The sequence below is a fragment of the Chroicocephalus ridibundus genome, chromosome 1 (genome assembly GCF_963924245.1).
Source record: "Chroicocephalus ridibundus chromosome 1, bChrRid1.1, whole genome shotgun sequence".
In the NCBI taxonomy this organism is placed as follows: domain Eukaryota; kingdom Metazoa; phylum Chordata; class Aves; order Charadriiformes; family Laridae; genus Chroicocephalus; species Chroicocephalus ridibundus.
In genome coordinates this window covers 180508353-180524866 of record NC_086284.1, presented here as the reverse complement: position 1 = coordinate 180524866, position 16514 = coordinate 180508353, and the positions used below count along the sequence as shown (strand labels likewise).

General features: G+C 40.7%; 1 protein-coding gene across 2 annotated transcripts in view; it reads left to right on the top strand.

Moving 5' to 3' along the window:
• The first annotated feature begins 309 nt into the window (after nucleotides 1–309).
• Nucleotides 310–16514, top strand: part of TMEM19 (transmembrane protein 19) — a 28027-nt gene continuing 11822 nt past the window's right edge. Inside the window, exons 1-2 of one of the 2 annotated variants that reach the window (XM_063322937.1) lie at nucleotides 310–558; nucleotides 13184–13334. In XM_063322937.1, the coding sequence (XP_063179007.1) occupies nucleotides 13205–13334 (130 nt within the window). In that variant the 5' untranslated portion in view covers nucleotides 310–558; nucleotides 13184–13204. Of the gene's footprint in view, nucleotides 559–12297; nucleotides 12937–13183; nucleotides 13335–16514 lie in introns of those variants that run through there. The other variant, XM_063322936.1, reaches the window with a different exon arrangement.

Sequence of the window (16514 nt, the reverse complement as noted above, 5' to 3'; positions counted from 1 at the left end):
TTTTGTTTATTTTTGTTATGACCACGTTAGGGAATAAATACAGAATCCTTTCACAGATTAAGGATGCTTTTCTTTTTTTTTCCCCACAGCTAGACAAAAATACAATCTTTTCTGAGATTAAAACAGTGGTAACTAAGAGTGTTGTGAACAGTGATAGGGCACTTTGCAGCTTCAATACCAATTTATGACACTGGGTGGATCTCTGAAGTCAGGAGAACAAGAAAAGAAATCTTTAATTGACACTGTCTTGGCATGAGAAGAGTGGACTGGGCTCCACCCTGTTTGTTAGTGTCTGGTTTTCTTCATTTTTCTTCTGCTTCACGACAGGATGATTTGCTGTGGCATCACTTTGCTGTTTGTGACTGAAAGAATGGGAATAAATTATCGCGGCAAAGCGGCAGAATAGGCAGTTAAATATTCTTTCTGATGAGAAGCTTCAGTTGCTGACAACACTGGGAATCTGCGATTCTTTGTCATAGGACTTAAGCTCATCTTGCTTTTGAAGTACTTTTTCTGCACTGATTCTACTGAATCGGGACTGAACAGAAGTCTTGAAAGGTAAGGGATATTTCTGCATAACTTTTGAGTGCACATTTTTGTAATCACCCCTTTTACCTAAAACTTTCCTTCCTCACTCTGTGGTTTGGGTTTTCCAGGTTGTCTTCACATTTCTCACATAATTATCCAGTTTCTAAAGTGAAAAACTCTTCAGCTCCTTAGCAGTGTTTACAGTTAGATGTGCAGGTAGTTGCCCCAGGTAACCCAGGACTAAAATTCTGGATTGCCAAAATCAGAAGTATTGTATTTGCATGAGTGAAGTATTTAATGATACAAAAATTGTTCTTTATTTAAAAGCAAATCTCCTGAAATCCAATTTGTTGGCCACGGAGAACTTGCTGCTTTCATCTAGCTGCAACACGTAGTTAAATCTGTAGTGTGCTTAACAAGTGCGTTGGCCTCTAATATATATCTCTCCGAGTAAATAATATTTATCTGGTTTAACAGAAAACTGAACATCTGTCCAGGAACTATGCAACATCTAGTTTTTCAGATACAACCTTACAAATACATATTTGCAATCTACTGTAAATCTAATACATATTTGCAATCTACTGTAAATCTAAGCACTATGGGGTTTAATTTATATTATAAACTTTATATCTTTATAGTAATGCTGCAGCGTAGGTTAAGAAAAATAACTCTCTTTAAAAACTCATCAGACACCACTGCTGTCTGTAGTCATTTTTAATGGGCTACTACTAATGTGTAGAGTCTTCTGTGTCCTGAGACCAAATCAATACAAGGCTTCTTCTACAATGTATGAAACGTGTGGGAAGGCCCATAGTGCTGTAGATTTGAATCCAGGTACACCCCTCAGCTGGATAATTCCAGCATAAACTTTCCTTACAGTTTCTTTGGTAGTTATTGAGGTAAGCATTGAAGGATGATTTTATCATTTATTTTATTCCAGGATCCAGAGACTCTGCTTAGGGCTTACGGTGTCTTTTCCAAATGTTGAATAAAATGTTTAATATAATGTTTCATTGTGTATGAAAGAATTGGCAGACCATCTGGCTTTATGTTGTTCTTGATTCAGTTTCCCGTGTGGTCTGGAACAAGACGTTTACCAATATTCTTTCCCTCCCTTACACTATGCCAAAATGTAATGTTTGTGAAGCTTTTTAACCTCTTATGATTGAACTGCTATGGAAATGCAAAGCGTGTGTTACTAATTCAGAGGCAGTACTTAAGCTGTGTCTTCGTAATTGGTGCCCCTGCCTCTCAGATGCATATAACATCCAGTCATAATGTTACACTAATAGGTGACTTCATACCATAATTCATTCAGTTTAAAACTCAGATTACTTTTGATACGTCGCTTTCAGCTAACCCTTCTTTTTAGTAAGCTAAAAAAGTGAAATAAAGTTGCTTTGAAGTTGATTTAAGAGGCATTTTACATGCTCCACTCGATTTTATAAAATGGCTTATAAATTTTATCTAAGAATACATATTTGCGGAAAAGAGTTGCAAAGGCTATTTTTCTATACTTCCCTAGTCAGACCTGGAATTTAGTACATGTGCAGTAACCTCTATTGTGCCTCTAATCTTAATCAACTGAAACAAATACAAATGAAGAGCACATTCAATAATGCATGAAGTGCTGACTACTTTATTTCTTCTATCAGAACTAGCAGGAGCACATCGGTATTCATCATATGATTCAACCGAAATGAACACGCTTCTCACTGGAAATACGAATTGTATCACTTTCATCCATGCGTCATCTAATATCAGTCCAAGCTGTAATGCCTTAGGCAACTAAAGCAAAATATACTAGCAGGGACAGTGCCTTCGTCATCTGTTCTTCGCTGTCATCTGTCTTCATGAGCTCAGCAAAGGCTGGCTTTGTGGCCCATAGTTTTGCTGCCTAGTAAGTACCTAAGCATAATTCTTCCACTGGTTTAAAGGAGATACATCTACAAGGTAGAGGGAACACAAACCCCAGGCATTTTGTGATTTACCACTCCGAAAACATTTATCACTAATAAAAAAATACCACTTCACATATCTATTTCTCTGAAGCAATTAAAAAAGATGCTCATAATAAGGAACAAGCAGCAAAAAAGCAGAGACAAGAAAATAAATGCATTTAAGTGATGTTTGAGAAACAATCTCTCCTTTAATAAAAAGCAATTCTCACTGCAAGTCTGCTTTTAAAATAATAATTAGTGGGCAAATGTCTGTTTGATGATCTGTTTGATATCAGGTCTGCTCTTAAAACAATAATTAGTGAGCAAATATTTGTTTGATGGTATTAACGGCATCTGCCTTGAGTTTTTGGTTCAGACTTGCACATTCTATAATACACCACATCTTCAGTGACTTGCTTGGTGTTGCAGAATCATAGAGCCACAAAGGATTCATCCCAGAATGTATGTAAGTCTCCATTGTGTCACAAGAGCATCCCAACCCTCCTTCACATGGAAAAGGCAGAGAACTGGAGCCACTATAGCTTACAGCAACTGAAAAAATGTTGGAAAAAGGAAGTAGGAGGAAATGTGAAGTTACACCTTATTGGAGACCTGGCACATGAAAACACCACCACCCCTTGATTACACTGGCAGTTACCCCTGCAAACAGCCACTGTGTAGTTCAATACTGTTTAATTTCAGATGCAAATAAAGATACGATGAGCAACTGCTTGAAAAATCTTAGTTAAAAGCTATTCACATAGACACAGCACAAGGAAAGCATAGTTTACTGTCCTCTTAAAGGAGATCGTTTTTGAAATGTGAGTCATATTTCCCTGTTGCTCTTCATCTTCCAATGGCTTATAGGGTGGTCTACTTTTTGAACCTCTACAACGAAACATAAGTTCAACAAATAGTCGGACTTGATAGCCTGTTGATGTGGTTCCTCTACCAGGAAGAAATGTTTAGGAATTTTACGTACTTTTTTTTTTTTCCTTTTGGGAAGTGCTGTTGTGCTAAAATCAAAACAGTTTTGACTAATTTTTTTGTTGTGAAACTCCTGAAGTCAGGACAGAAAGTGGATAAAACTCTTATAATAGAGACATCCCTTGGAAAATACAGTAGTCTGATGGTTGGAGTAGTCGCTCAAAAATAGTAAACCCAATTTTAATCCTTGTTCTGCTTCTTTGTGTGAAGACAAGTAAAGACGAGTAAACATTGGTCTTCTGCGTGCCCACTGATTTCCAGGCCATTAAATCATTTGAAGGTAAATGCACTGAATTTAATTTTTTTGAGGAAACTGTCATGTCTGCAGCCAAAAATCTCTTTTTGAGGTCTTAATTTGATCTTGCTGACAAGAAAACAAAAAAAAGGGATTTCCTCTGTCCACATTTAAGTCTGAAAATTGGTGTCAAAAAGTGCTGGAACATCCACTTTGCACTTGTGCATCCACTCATCATGTTACCATTTCTACCTTCCTCTCTATGTTTCTTCTTGCTGGTGTCAGTCAGCAAAGCTTTTTCCACCTCTTGTTCTGCCTGAGGGTTCTTCCCATGTTCCAGCCTATTTCCACCAGTGTTTCCCAGGCATTCTGCCTGCCCTTCTTTTCTTTGCAGTCCTCATTTTTGTCCTAGACTTTCTTTTTTTTACCTGAAGCCACCAATCTTCTTTTATATGAAGCCCCAGCTCAACAATTTCATACTTCCCATCTGCCCTTCCTCTGGACTGCATTTCTGAGTATTTTCTGTTTAAAGAACTACAGCTTATGTCTTCACAGATATTTGGGCACCCATTTCCAACTAAAATCAATGGGAGCTTGGCAAACCTGTAAGAATCCAGGCCTAGTCACTAATAACCTGGAAGACGATATTTTTTATTAAGACTTTGTTCCATACCTCCCATGATTTAGCTTTGGTTCATCCCCTTGCCCCTCAGTATCTCTTACAAATTATTTTAAGTACAGCAAAAAGTTAGTCATCTTAAATCTTTAGCAGTATTTACCAATTCTGCTAAAAACTCTAGAGATAAATGTGACATAGTTCTTTTGCTGAAGGTCTTAAAATCTAACTGTGATCTATGTAGAAAAAAATATATATGTGCATAGTTCCATCACTTCTACTCCGTCTGCCTAAACAGGTCAAACTGCTGATTTGAGTCATTATGTATGACAAGTTACACCCTCTTACTTGTGTTGAGGCAGATGTGGAAGGACATGTGTTTTTGCAGCCTAAAAATGTATGTAACTTAATGACTCTGAATCATTTAAGACTTACCTAAATCTAAAAGCCAGCCAATCCTGTTCCCTTGCATAGCTGTTATTATGTCAACACAGACTAGGTTGACTACCTAGCACAGTGTTACAGAACAACGATGCAGCTTTGACGCCAGTCCCGTGGTTGCTCTTACCCACCACATGTTGGTATTCGTTTCTCAAAGCAGTTTTGGTGTACCTGAGCTAGATTCCTCCTGGAGGAGCCTAACTTCCCAGTTTCCCCCCAGATACACTCAATGTCTTGAGGGGCCTGACCCCACATGAGGACCACGCCGTCACAAAGTCCTGCACCATGTATGTAACAAATGCCAATATGAGGTTCTCAAGCAAGGCAGAGCTTTCAAACACAGTGGATCCATCTGATGCTCTACAGAGCCAAATGCCGTGGGAGCATTTGCCTCAACTGCCAGCTGCCAGCTCTCAACTCTTTCCTAAAACTCTGCTGATCCTTCCTCAGTCATCCACGTTCCTTGTGCATAGTCCTTTCCCATCTTTACCTGCCTTCCTTCTTGTTCCTCTTCCCCAGTGCTGAACCCCCTATTTTTTATTACCTTATTTTTACAGTCTAGTTCAATCTCTTTGACTTTCCTGCTGTGTAAAATGCCTTCCACCTCCCAGAAACCAATTAACAACATTACTTGTTCATCTGAAAGTGACAAAGTTATCACAAAAACAATAGGATAACTCAGCAACAGTGCCAGGAGGTTGCCACTATTCAAACAAAAAGTGTTTCATGGATGGCCTTGAAGACTTTCATCACTGTTTTGCCCACAGTGGTCTTGTCTATGCCAAGCTGGTTAGCCACTGATTAGTAGGAGTTGGGGGTTGCAAGACTCCACAAGGAGGTGGAGTGGACTCTTTTGAACACAAGTATGGATTCCAAAATATTATGCAAGAACGGTAAAGGAACGCAGCCAGCTGAGACACCTTCAAAAGGTGCCCCTCCGCATCTGAAAATTTCACACCCAGTGTTCATTATCCCATGTGTTATGATCATGGAGTTCCACAAGCCTGAGGTCACCTCCCATCCCCATAAATTTCCAGTCAACCATGGGCAAAGCAGCTGGAGAGGCAAGGTCATCAGAAGGACATTCTTCCACTGCTTCCTCAGCGAAAAGGACATGTCAGAGGACTGAAGGCCACTTTGTTCATGGTGCCTTCCTAGCATTGCTGCTGCAGGTGCTGGATTAAGTCTACTATTCTTCCCTACATCTTCCTTGCAGTATATGTTGTTCAAACTTGCACAGGGAAGGTAGATCATATAGCACACGCCCTTGTTTCACTTGGAAATGGTACAAATAATAACACTGAAAGGGCTTTCATATGCTATCTTTAATACTAGTGATAATAATATGGGCACTAATACGTTAATGACATTGTTGTGAATTAAATGAACGAAGGGGTTGGTGTTTCCAGAGGGACCCACAGAAAGCTTTGTAGGCTGTCTATCTTTCAGACAGTTTCAAACTACAAGCGCAATGGAGATGTGCAGCACTGGGCCAGTCTATCTCATCCAAAATAAACTCCCCAGATCAAATATACTGGAGGTATCAGAAGCCTGAACACTCACTACTTTCAATATATCGATCCTTCCCTATTTCACTGAATTACTTGCTAAAGTAGATAAATACAGAGTAAACACATTGTAAAAAAAGTAAGTCGTGTGCAATAAATGTTTCCACCACTAGAAAAAGACAATTTTGCTGCATCAGAAAGCTGTCCTGCAATATAAGGCAGTTTCTGGACATATAATGCCATCATAAATTGTGTCCAACTGAGGAAACAGGAGAACAGAAGGGATGGACTTCCATCTCTGAAAGTACCCCAGAATCTCAAAGAGAAAACAGAGACTCATGTTCATCTAATCAAAGGAACTGAAATAAATAGATCACTACTCATCAAGTGTAGGTTTTCAAACAATAAAAAAAAATACTCAAAATATCATTGTCAGTTTGGGAATATTTGTTATACTCATTAGGGACATGTGCGAAAATAAAGCATAGGAAAATCCTTTGTTCACAGACCATCAGGGATCAAGATAGGGAACAGAACTGACTCAGTAAAGCATTTTATCATAAAACAGTAGGGTTAATATGTTTAGAGTCAGGCGCTTGCAGAAGTTTGCTAAACCGGGATAATACATTGATACAGATTCATGAAGCATTTCTCTATACCACCCCTTCTAACAGTTGTTTCCAGTAGTACTCAAACATGTTCACAAGCTTTATGAAAAACACAGTCCTTGTTCTGAAGTTATGGATGGGGAAGGAAGATTATAGTTCTATCTGGTATAAGTTCAGTTTTGCACAGCATGCAAAGTGCACAAAATGCTTAACTTGAAATAAAAATGACTTTTTTTAAAATAAATTTGGCATGCCCAGTGAAATACCAAATCATTCTTGAAAGCTTCAAGTAATACTTTGGATGCTCTGAAAAAGCCAAAACACTTCAGAATATTATGAATACATTTAACTCATGCCACTATCCTTGACAATACTGAATCAACACAAAGGTAAAGCCTATCCACACATATTTAGTAAATTTAATATTTGAAGCATCATTCTGTGTTCTTTTCTTTTCAGTGAGGCAGTTGGATATTTACTTTACTCTTCATCATGTGTTGCTGTATAGTCCACAATCCAAATCCTGCTATGAATGGTTTTTCTACAGTGTTAATCACTTAAGACTTTCACTGCCTCAGAAATGTTATGAATTCATCTGTGTAGCAACTTCTGTGGTATGAAAATGATTGTTTGCAATTTGGTTAGCATTTTCACAGCTGACTACTAATTTTGGGTGCTCTGCTTGAGACAAGTATTTACATGCAGTATTAAGCTTTTCCTTCTGTTTTCTGTAGACTATCTAATGATGCTATCAGCATAAAATTTTATGGTCATTCATAGAATCATAGAATGGTTAGAGGTGGAAGCGACCTTGAAGATCATCTAGTTCCAACCCCCCTGCCATGGGCAGGGACACCTCCCACTAGACCAGGCTGCTCAAAGCCCCATCCAGCCTGGCCTTGAACACTTCCAGGGATGGGGGGGCATCCACAGCTTCCCTGGGCAGCCTGTTCCAGTGCCTCACCACCCTCACAGTAAAGAATGTCTTCCTAATATCTAATGTAAATGTACCCTCTTTCAAGTAGCTATCCTTAGAACAATATTAACAACGTTTCCAGATTTTTAATCTCACATATTTAACACTATTTTGTCTTCAATCAGTTCTCTAGTTATTGAAAAGACATGTTTAACAGAGGAATAAAAAAAATGCTTATATTACTATTTAAGCTTCAAGCTATATTATTCATAATAGATTCTATCAAGCACAAAACCTATAAAGGCAACCAATAAAAAGCAGCAATATTCCCTTAAGTAAATATATGTATGTATAAAAATTCTTGTGAAGTGTAACAAGGAAAGTAGAGCATAAAAGTTCATGTCCAAGTATGGTGTTTTCTCTCATAGTAACTAAGTAAAAGAAAGTAAAAATCAGGATCGTCAAAGGTGGTTTTTTTCCTTTCATTGCTGTATTAGCCATAACACAAACAATACTTATCTCCAAACAGAATTTTAATAATGTCATCTGTTCAGCTTTTAAAAACCAATGCCCAGCTCCCTTTATCTTTCTTCTTGCCTCCACTATAAACAATATTTCGTATCTTGTAAAAAAGACTACTGAGCGAGGTGAAATGGATTATTCCATGGTCAGATCAGCATTTCCTATCAATGTTACGCCACTAAGAAAAAAGACTAGCATAATGAAAACAGAACCCTCACAAACATGAATCATGTTTTAAGCAGTGAAGAGAAATGGAGAGTACTGTCTCAGAGAGACAAAAAAAAAATAGGCAGAAATGCAAAGCAGAACAGAAAGTCTATTTCTAAAGTCTCCATGAACATTTGGATATTTTATGCTGTATTATGGCAAATCTACTAAATTCTAATGTAGTCCTTGGAAAAGAATGAATGTAAAAGAGTGACTAGGATGCTATGTACAGTAACATGCTATTATCTTCAGTTTGTCATGCTGCCTTTAATCATTTCACATTCCTGTCTCCTATTAAATCATATTTATTTTTACTTGTAGACTGCGCTGGTCCTGCTTTGCATCCTATAGATCTTGGTAAAGGTTAAGAAGAAACTCTTCTTCTCAATATTAGCCAGCTTATAATTCTAACATTATTTTTTTATTTAAACTTCTCAGATTTTTCTTATTTCAAGTATGTAGTTGTGAGAAATTGTGAAGAAAAGCTTTCAGGTTTCTTTGTCTCAAGCAACTGTTACTTGCCATTTTTTAGTTATCAAGTTTATCAATATTATTAAGTGTGTATGGCATATGTGTTTTTTTATAAGTTAAAATTGTTTATGAAATGTATGTATTGCATGTATTGTATTAAATATGCATAATACTCTTCTTACTGATTCAAGATGGCATTTTAAGTATGTGAATTCTAAATTCACAATATTGTAAACGTCCAGCTGGACATTTAAATTTAAAAAAAAAAACTTTTGCCCATTAGAAGTGCTGTGGTTTTGTTTTGTTGTTTGATTTTTTTTTAATTGCAGAACCTAGTAAAACCAAAGGGCAACATCTAAAAAAGAGGACTTAAAACATAGTATTTGGGCCAACGGCAGTAAGTGCTGTAGACATTACTTTCACAAACGTGGCTACCTCTTCCAGTTTCTAAATGTAGAAAGCAGTCTAACTTCGGGTTCCTTTTTTTTTTCATTTTCTAATCTACTTGTAACATTTACTGTGTACCAAGCAACTGCAGGAAAAGGTGTTGGTTTCATATAATCTAAAACACTGGGAGAGGGATGTATGAAGCCACATTTCATGAAAGTCTCAGAGCTGAAAGCGGAGTCAAAGCCAACACTATTCATGCAATGGTTGATACAGATTTCATGACTAGAACCACCTTTTTCACGACAGGTGTTGACAGCAGTACTCTCTTTCGCTTTTCTCGCTCACGTAAACTCCAGCAGCAGCATCCATGGCTTTAAGCCAAGGCGCAAGGTCTGTCGATAAGCCAGGGCAATAGTCTGGCACGCTGAATCAGTGCTGCTTAACACAGGAATGGGATCTATGAAGGAAGCTGAAGGGTCCTTTAGAGCTCCACAAACCTCTCACACCAGCTTGTGTGTTACCATTAATCACGGTGCCATGGTTGTACAGTCCCACAGGTTATCAGCCAGGGCTGTGAGATTCCTGCAGGAACCTTTATTTCTCCTCCAGAAATTCCAGTATCAGTCTGTTACAGTTTCCAAAGCAAAAAGTAAGCAATAAATTTAAATAAAGCAATTTATTGCAGTGAAGGATGTATCTGAGTTAATAAATTTATGAGTTGGTTACACCTAAACAAGCAGCTACTTGTTCAGGCACCAGTCTAAGTAGAGTTGATCTTGTTCTGGTTGAAAAATTCGGTTACTTAGATTTTGGCAGGAACATCTAAGCAATGTCATATCGGTTTTATCCTTTGAAAGGTGTCCTGTTCTTACAGAGAAGCCCAGCTACTGAGCCCCTGATTTTCAGATTTCAAGTCCAGATCTCAGATGGAGGTTTAATGATGTCCTGGTTTGAATGACACAGGACTAATTTCTACTCTAATGCTTGGGAAAACTGCACTTTTAGAAGACTCTAGTGTCTGAATTTGTGAAAATATTTACTTTATAGCCAGCTACGGTATGTGGGTTTCAAGGTGTCAGTGTTTTCAAGCCTTGCCAGGTGCAGGGATGAGGAGGAGCGAGACCTGCACATTTGACCCAAGCTGGCCAACAGGATTATTTCATACCATGAATGTCACATTCAATATAAATTAGAAAGTTTGCTGAGAAGTTCTCTCTATCCCGTGATGGCTGCGATCCTAAGAACTTCTTGCCCCAGTGCAGGACCCCTGAGCCCTTCCCTTCCTCCAAGAGCCATAGTGCTCACAGTGTTCAACATTTGCTGTCCCCTGCTGGGAGTGCGCAGCTTCCTGCTGATAGAATTGGCTGAGTGTAATCCTCGTATATTTTATATTGGTATCGGGATCAATATTGGTTCTTTAGTGTTATTAATGTTAATTATCTATTCTTATTCTATTAAATCTCTTTGTATTTCACCCCACAGGTTTCCTTGTTTTTCCCTATTCCCCTTCCTGGAGGGGTCATCAGGTGATAGAACAATTGTCTAAATGACAATAAATTGTTGTGGGTTCCTCAAACCATAACAACTGAAAATTTGGGAGGTGAGAAGGAAGACCAAAGTCAGTCTGGCTACATGAGTATTAATGTTTTATGGATCTCTAGTTCAGAGAAAATTTGCGTGTTCCCAGTCTTCATTACAAATAAATATTGCAGAAAATATGGTAAAGCCTGTACACCCTTGTCTAAGGCACCTGGTCCAAATGTTGTATCTAATTGCCTGGACCCAATAGATTGTAAACACCTAAGTGTTAACTTTAACATCTAGAATAGGCCTACTGTCTTCAGCTAAAACCAAGTATCTGTAAATCTTTGCAGAATATGGTCCCTAGTTTAGACAACATTTAAAGAAAAAGCTCTGAGTGATAATTAAGCATTTATTTCACAACAACACAAAAATATATCTAAGTTTGTGTTGCAAAAGAATCCACAACCTGGACTGTGTTCACATCCTGTTAGAAACTTACTCGGGATGCTGAATGAAAAATAATAGAACATGCCTCCAAGATGAATGGGTACCAGTGAACCAGAAAGTCTTAAATTCAGTAAGAAAATTATCAACTCTTACACCAAGATTGTTCACTTGAACTTTTGAGCTTAAAAACTTTTCCTGTTGTATGTAAAAGATATTTTAATTCACTTTTTCCTATTACTCTGCCTCTCAATACTTAAATAAATATTCTATTCTGCTGCTGCTTCAGATCCATGAGAACAAGCACCTGAGGTTATTGATGTTCGGGAGGTGACTCATCTGGAGCAGTGTTCATAAACTCGAAGGGTTTTGGTCTGCCTTCCACTGAACAAACATTGAATATATAAATGCTACTTCAAAATTATCTTTTGTCATGCTTGAAATCTGGTTGATTTCATAGGCAGCTGCCTCAAAATAAGGGGCAGGTTTTTGAAAAGTTGTGGAGCTTCACTTCTTTCTGTGCTTTGTTGACAAAGTCTCTGATGTGTGGAAGCGGGGAGTCATGGAGTCCTCCTGGTAACTCGTGTTAGCTGCTTCATTATAGTCCAGCATTTTGGGAGTAATTTTGGCACGCCCGCAGAAAAGCTACCAGGCAGGTTTGGCTTGTTTTCATCCCAAGTTAACTTCAGGAAACATTTCAAGTCTCTTTTTCCTAGCACTAATGAACTTCGCGGTGTTCCAACAGGTTTCAAACCTCATCCAGATACACGTTGGTATCCTTAATTATCAACCGATTTAATACTTTTCACAGTGGTGTCGCCCGTTTTTATTTCACAAATTGGATTTATATTTGACATAGATATGTTTCTTCCTTTGGCATGTACACTAATTGTTGTTATTTGGGCGCACCACGTAAAGCACTAAACGCTGGGGCGTACAGGCCAGCCACGGGCCTGACGGGGTGGGGGGAAGATGGCTGGCTCAGGGATGGTCGCTTGCCGCAGAGGAGGCAGGCTCACAGCCCGGCGTTTCGCCAAGGACAGCCCCCGGTCGCGCCGAGGACTGCTACCCGGGAGCCCCACCCGGGGCCGGGAAGGGCTCCGGGGAAGGGAGCGCAGCCCCAGCTCGGTACCGAGGCCTGTGCACGGGCGACGAGCTCGCCAGGCCCGCCCCTCAACCCGGCCCTGCGGCGGGAGAGGCCGCTCCAGAGGGCTGGGGTGCCCTGGGGAGGGCCGCGGCGGCTCGGGGAGGAGGTGCCCCGGCAGCCGGGGAGTCCGGCTGATCCCGTTCGGCCGCGGCAGCCGCCGCTCCCTGCGGAGGGGCAGGCACCGGGGGAGCCCATGCCGTGGCAGCAGCGTCCCAGGACCAAAGCGGGGAAAAGCCGCCGCTGAGGGGACAGCAGCGCCGGGGACTGACGGGGCGCGGCAACGGCTCTGCGGCAGGGAGCGGAAGGCAGCACCCCGGCACAGTCGGGCCGCAGACCGCCTCCCCTCTCCCTCTCTCCCCGCCGACGGAGACGCAGGCGGTGGCCGGCGGAGCATGCGCGGAGCGGCGGCGGGGCGGGATGGTGGCGGCGGCGGCGGGCCGTGGGTGCAGGTCGGTGTCGAGGAGCGGGGGAGACGGGGTGGGGGCATCCAGCCACCGAGCGTCGCGCAGCCCCAGCCCCCAGCGGGCGGGGGGTGTCCGCAGCCGCCTCGCCATGAGGGCCCCGAGGTGCCGGGGGCGAGAGGCGGGGGCGGTGCGGGCCGGGCAGGGCCGCGGCTCGGGCCCGGCGGGAGGAGGAGGAGGAGGAGGAGGGAGAAGAGGTGTCTCTGATGCGCTGCGACTTGTGCTTCCCCACCAGGTGTTCTCCCTCTGGTTTCCTATGTCCTATCAGCAGGAGGATTTCTTCAAAGAGTACATCAAGATGATGGCGAATATTATCGTCCTGAATTTGATCATTTGTATTTCTCTGGCGTTCTGGATCGTGTCCATGACGGCAAATACCTACTACGGTGAGTCCAAAGGCCGGGGAGAGGCTGTCGGGGCACGGCGAGGGGCCAGCCGAGCCGCTCGCCACCCCCGTGCCCTCCCCTCCGGCCCCCGCGGGCTGGTGGGGATGGAGGAGTGGAAGAGGGGCGCGCACGGCCCCTGCCATCGTCAAGTAGAGCTGAAAACCTCAGCCCTGACAGCAACCGATAATAGTTCAGAAGGTGTTAACAGCCACTGTACCCTTCTTTCGATCTCCTACTCTTTGCGCTTTGTCTCCCTAAAAGAAAGCAAACAAGGTTAAAATGAAAAAGTGAGAAGAAAGACTGAGCTGATAGAGGTCTTCCTCTGTGGCAGGAAGTTGTGAGAGCAAGGGAGGAGTGTGCAAGCCTTCAAAACAGTTGTAAGAATGCACATGCAGGCTTTGAACAGAGCACGTGAGAAGAATTCCCTGGTCAAGGTAGAGGGAAATGGTACAAGAAGAGAGAAATGTATGCATGGAGTCTCTGGCGTGGGTGTATGCTGTCAGCTGTGTTCTGTTTGGGCAACTCAGGCAGGCTGTGGGTTAGTTGTGTGTAGTTGCAGGGATGCTAGTACTTTCTGTGGTCTGTCATTTCAGTTCTAGGACCATTTTCACAGCAATGTGCAAAAGCAGCAGTACTGCCTGCCTTCAGTGTCAGTTCAAGCCTACAAGAGTTTAACTGCTCTCCCAGGACGGGTAAAGACCTGTCCTTAAGACCTCGGCCAATTTCATGCAGGAAGAGCGCCAGTGTCATTGCAATGTTGCTGTTGCTGCAAATGCCTAGGGCTGCGTTATGAACACCCCCAAGTGCCTACTGTTGCCTTGGATCCAGAAAGAGCTAGAATAAATATCCCACCAGTGTAAGCTGACTTTTGCAGTGGGAATTGGATGTCTCTGATCAGTGTTTTTCAGTGCTTTCGGTTATATTAGTCTTGGTACAGCATTAAATCTGTGTTGTCTGGCCACTAGTAATTTGGTTTGCAGTGAGATGCCAGACCCATAGAAGGTATGCAGAACCAGGCTTCACAACCAGGTCTTGTTAGTGTCATTTAGAGATAGCCAAGTTGGATTTAAAGACACTTTTATTTGTACACGTCTGGTCTCTGCAGATATATCTCTCTGAGTTTTGCCTCTAATTAGGGTGTTCCAGCCCTTGCTGGAACCTAATGTGATTTAGAGTTGACAGCATAGAGTGGAGAGGCCTGGTATCAGGTCAGTCAGGATAGGGACTGATACAAAGGAGGAGACTGCACATGAATCCTCCTTTTTGTACAGAATGATTATGGAACAGGAAGGACATAGAATTTTTCATGTTTGTTTGCCTGAGACTATGGAAAGACCTTGGCTTGAAGAGGTGAATGAAGCATATAGTAGGAGTGTGTTAAATAAAGTGGGAGCGAGAATTTAAATAATTACAGCCTGTGGAAGTGATGAAATTCAGTCCTAAACCATAAATATAAAAATAGTACAAATATATCTTTATTAATTTACAATTTATAGTTCGTAGTAGTGCTTAAGCAACAAACAGCGACCAAAATGTTGATAAAATGGAAGTGTTAAAGAATCCATAGTAAACCAATGAATGTGTTCTATCTTAGTCTTAACTACTTACATTTAGTAGTAATTTAGTACCAATACTTTCTTTTTTTGTCCCCCAAGGAAAAAAGGTCAGTTTAAAAATTACCTTAAAAAGATGAAAATTCTGTTTGTGATTAGCAGTACCAGACTACAGCACTGGAGATCTCTTCATACACAGCAGTGGTGCTTTTCTTTTGAGTTTTTGAGGCAGCCCTTGTCTGCAAGACTCCCTTGCACACCTCCTACAGCACTGGGGCTTTTTGGTACACAGAAGAGAAGTTTTCATCTTGTGAATCTTTGTGCTTGCAATGACAAGTCTTTTACTGTGAAATATGCTTGTCCTACTTTGCACCAGGGAGCCTGTATATCTGCAAAGCTCTAGTTACTGCTGACACAGAAATTCTTGTTGAAAACCGTCATGTTTAGCCTTCCAGAAGAGAAGCTGCTGTGCTTGTGTGAAATCTTTCTTCTGTGAGATTGAGACCCACTTTAATGCTAGACTCGTGATGTCTTCTATTTGTATAGCAGATGTGATGAATAACTTCTCATGGTTTTGGGGCATTTTTTTTTAATCTCAAAAGCTACATTAACTATTAGGCTTACTTTTTAATTGTGGGTCTTTTAAACAAAAACTATCACTTGAAATCTTGCTGAGATAGTCATCAGTTTAAAGTATATTTTTGAGAGCCATACATCAGGTTCAAAAGTATTGAAAGGGCTGATGTTGTAGAAGGTGGTCATGCCACTTTCACCTGGTCAACTGGCTTTCTTGTCATTTTTCTGGTAGTGAAATTCCGTCAAAGTAGTGTAGGTCAGGTTATAATCAATAACTTTATTGTCTTCTGTGAGTGCCAAGATGGAAGACTTTTAATCTATAGTATGAGAGAACAATTTATTCTCAGACTTCTAAATTTAAGTATTCTTTAAGATGTAATTTTGGCATCTTTTGCAATGAAATTTGTGTATTCCAATTTAAAGTCAAAACAAAGTCTTAGAATATGGAGGTTGTAAGAATCTTACTGCTAAGGCAATAATTTATTGAGTCAGGTAGTAATATGCCTTTTAACTGGACAATAACAACTCCTTTATTAACTGCTTTTATTTTAGTAAGTGTTTTGGAATTTTAGAAGGAAACATATGTTAAGGACATTGGTAATAATAATTGTCTCCTTAGAAGTAAGTTGCTATGGACACCTCTAGTGTTTTATGGAATGGTGTGGAATTATGGCAGCTGAGTGGGATATTTTCCTGTTCTGCAAGCTTGTTCAAATTCAGATCATACTGACTTGAATGACTAAGCAAAGGGAACAAACTGGAAACTCAAGAAAAAGCTTTTTCGAAGGCACTGTGAAAATAGCTTAATTTTTTATTTTCAGTTTTGTTTGTCGTTTTGAAAACCAGCATTTTTTCGTTTGGGAATATTTCAAGTGGTCTGTCTTGGCAGTTTAAATTTCAGAATTGTCAGTGAAGAATATCATTAAAAGCAATCTTTTGTAAGATTGTAAACTTGTACAACTTAACTTGTAAAAAGTTTTGGATTTGACTAATTTCCAGTTAAGTATTTCAAAACTTCAATACTTCTAAGTTGTCCTAAGTTATCATCCTT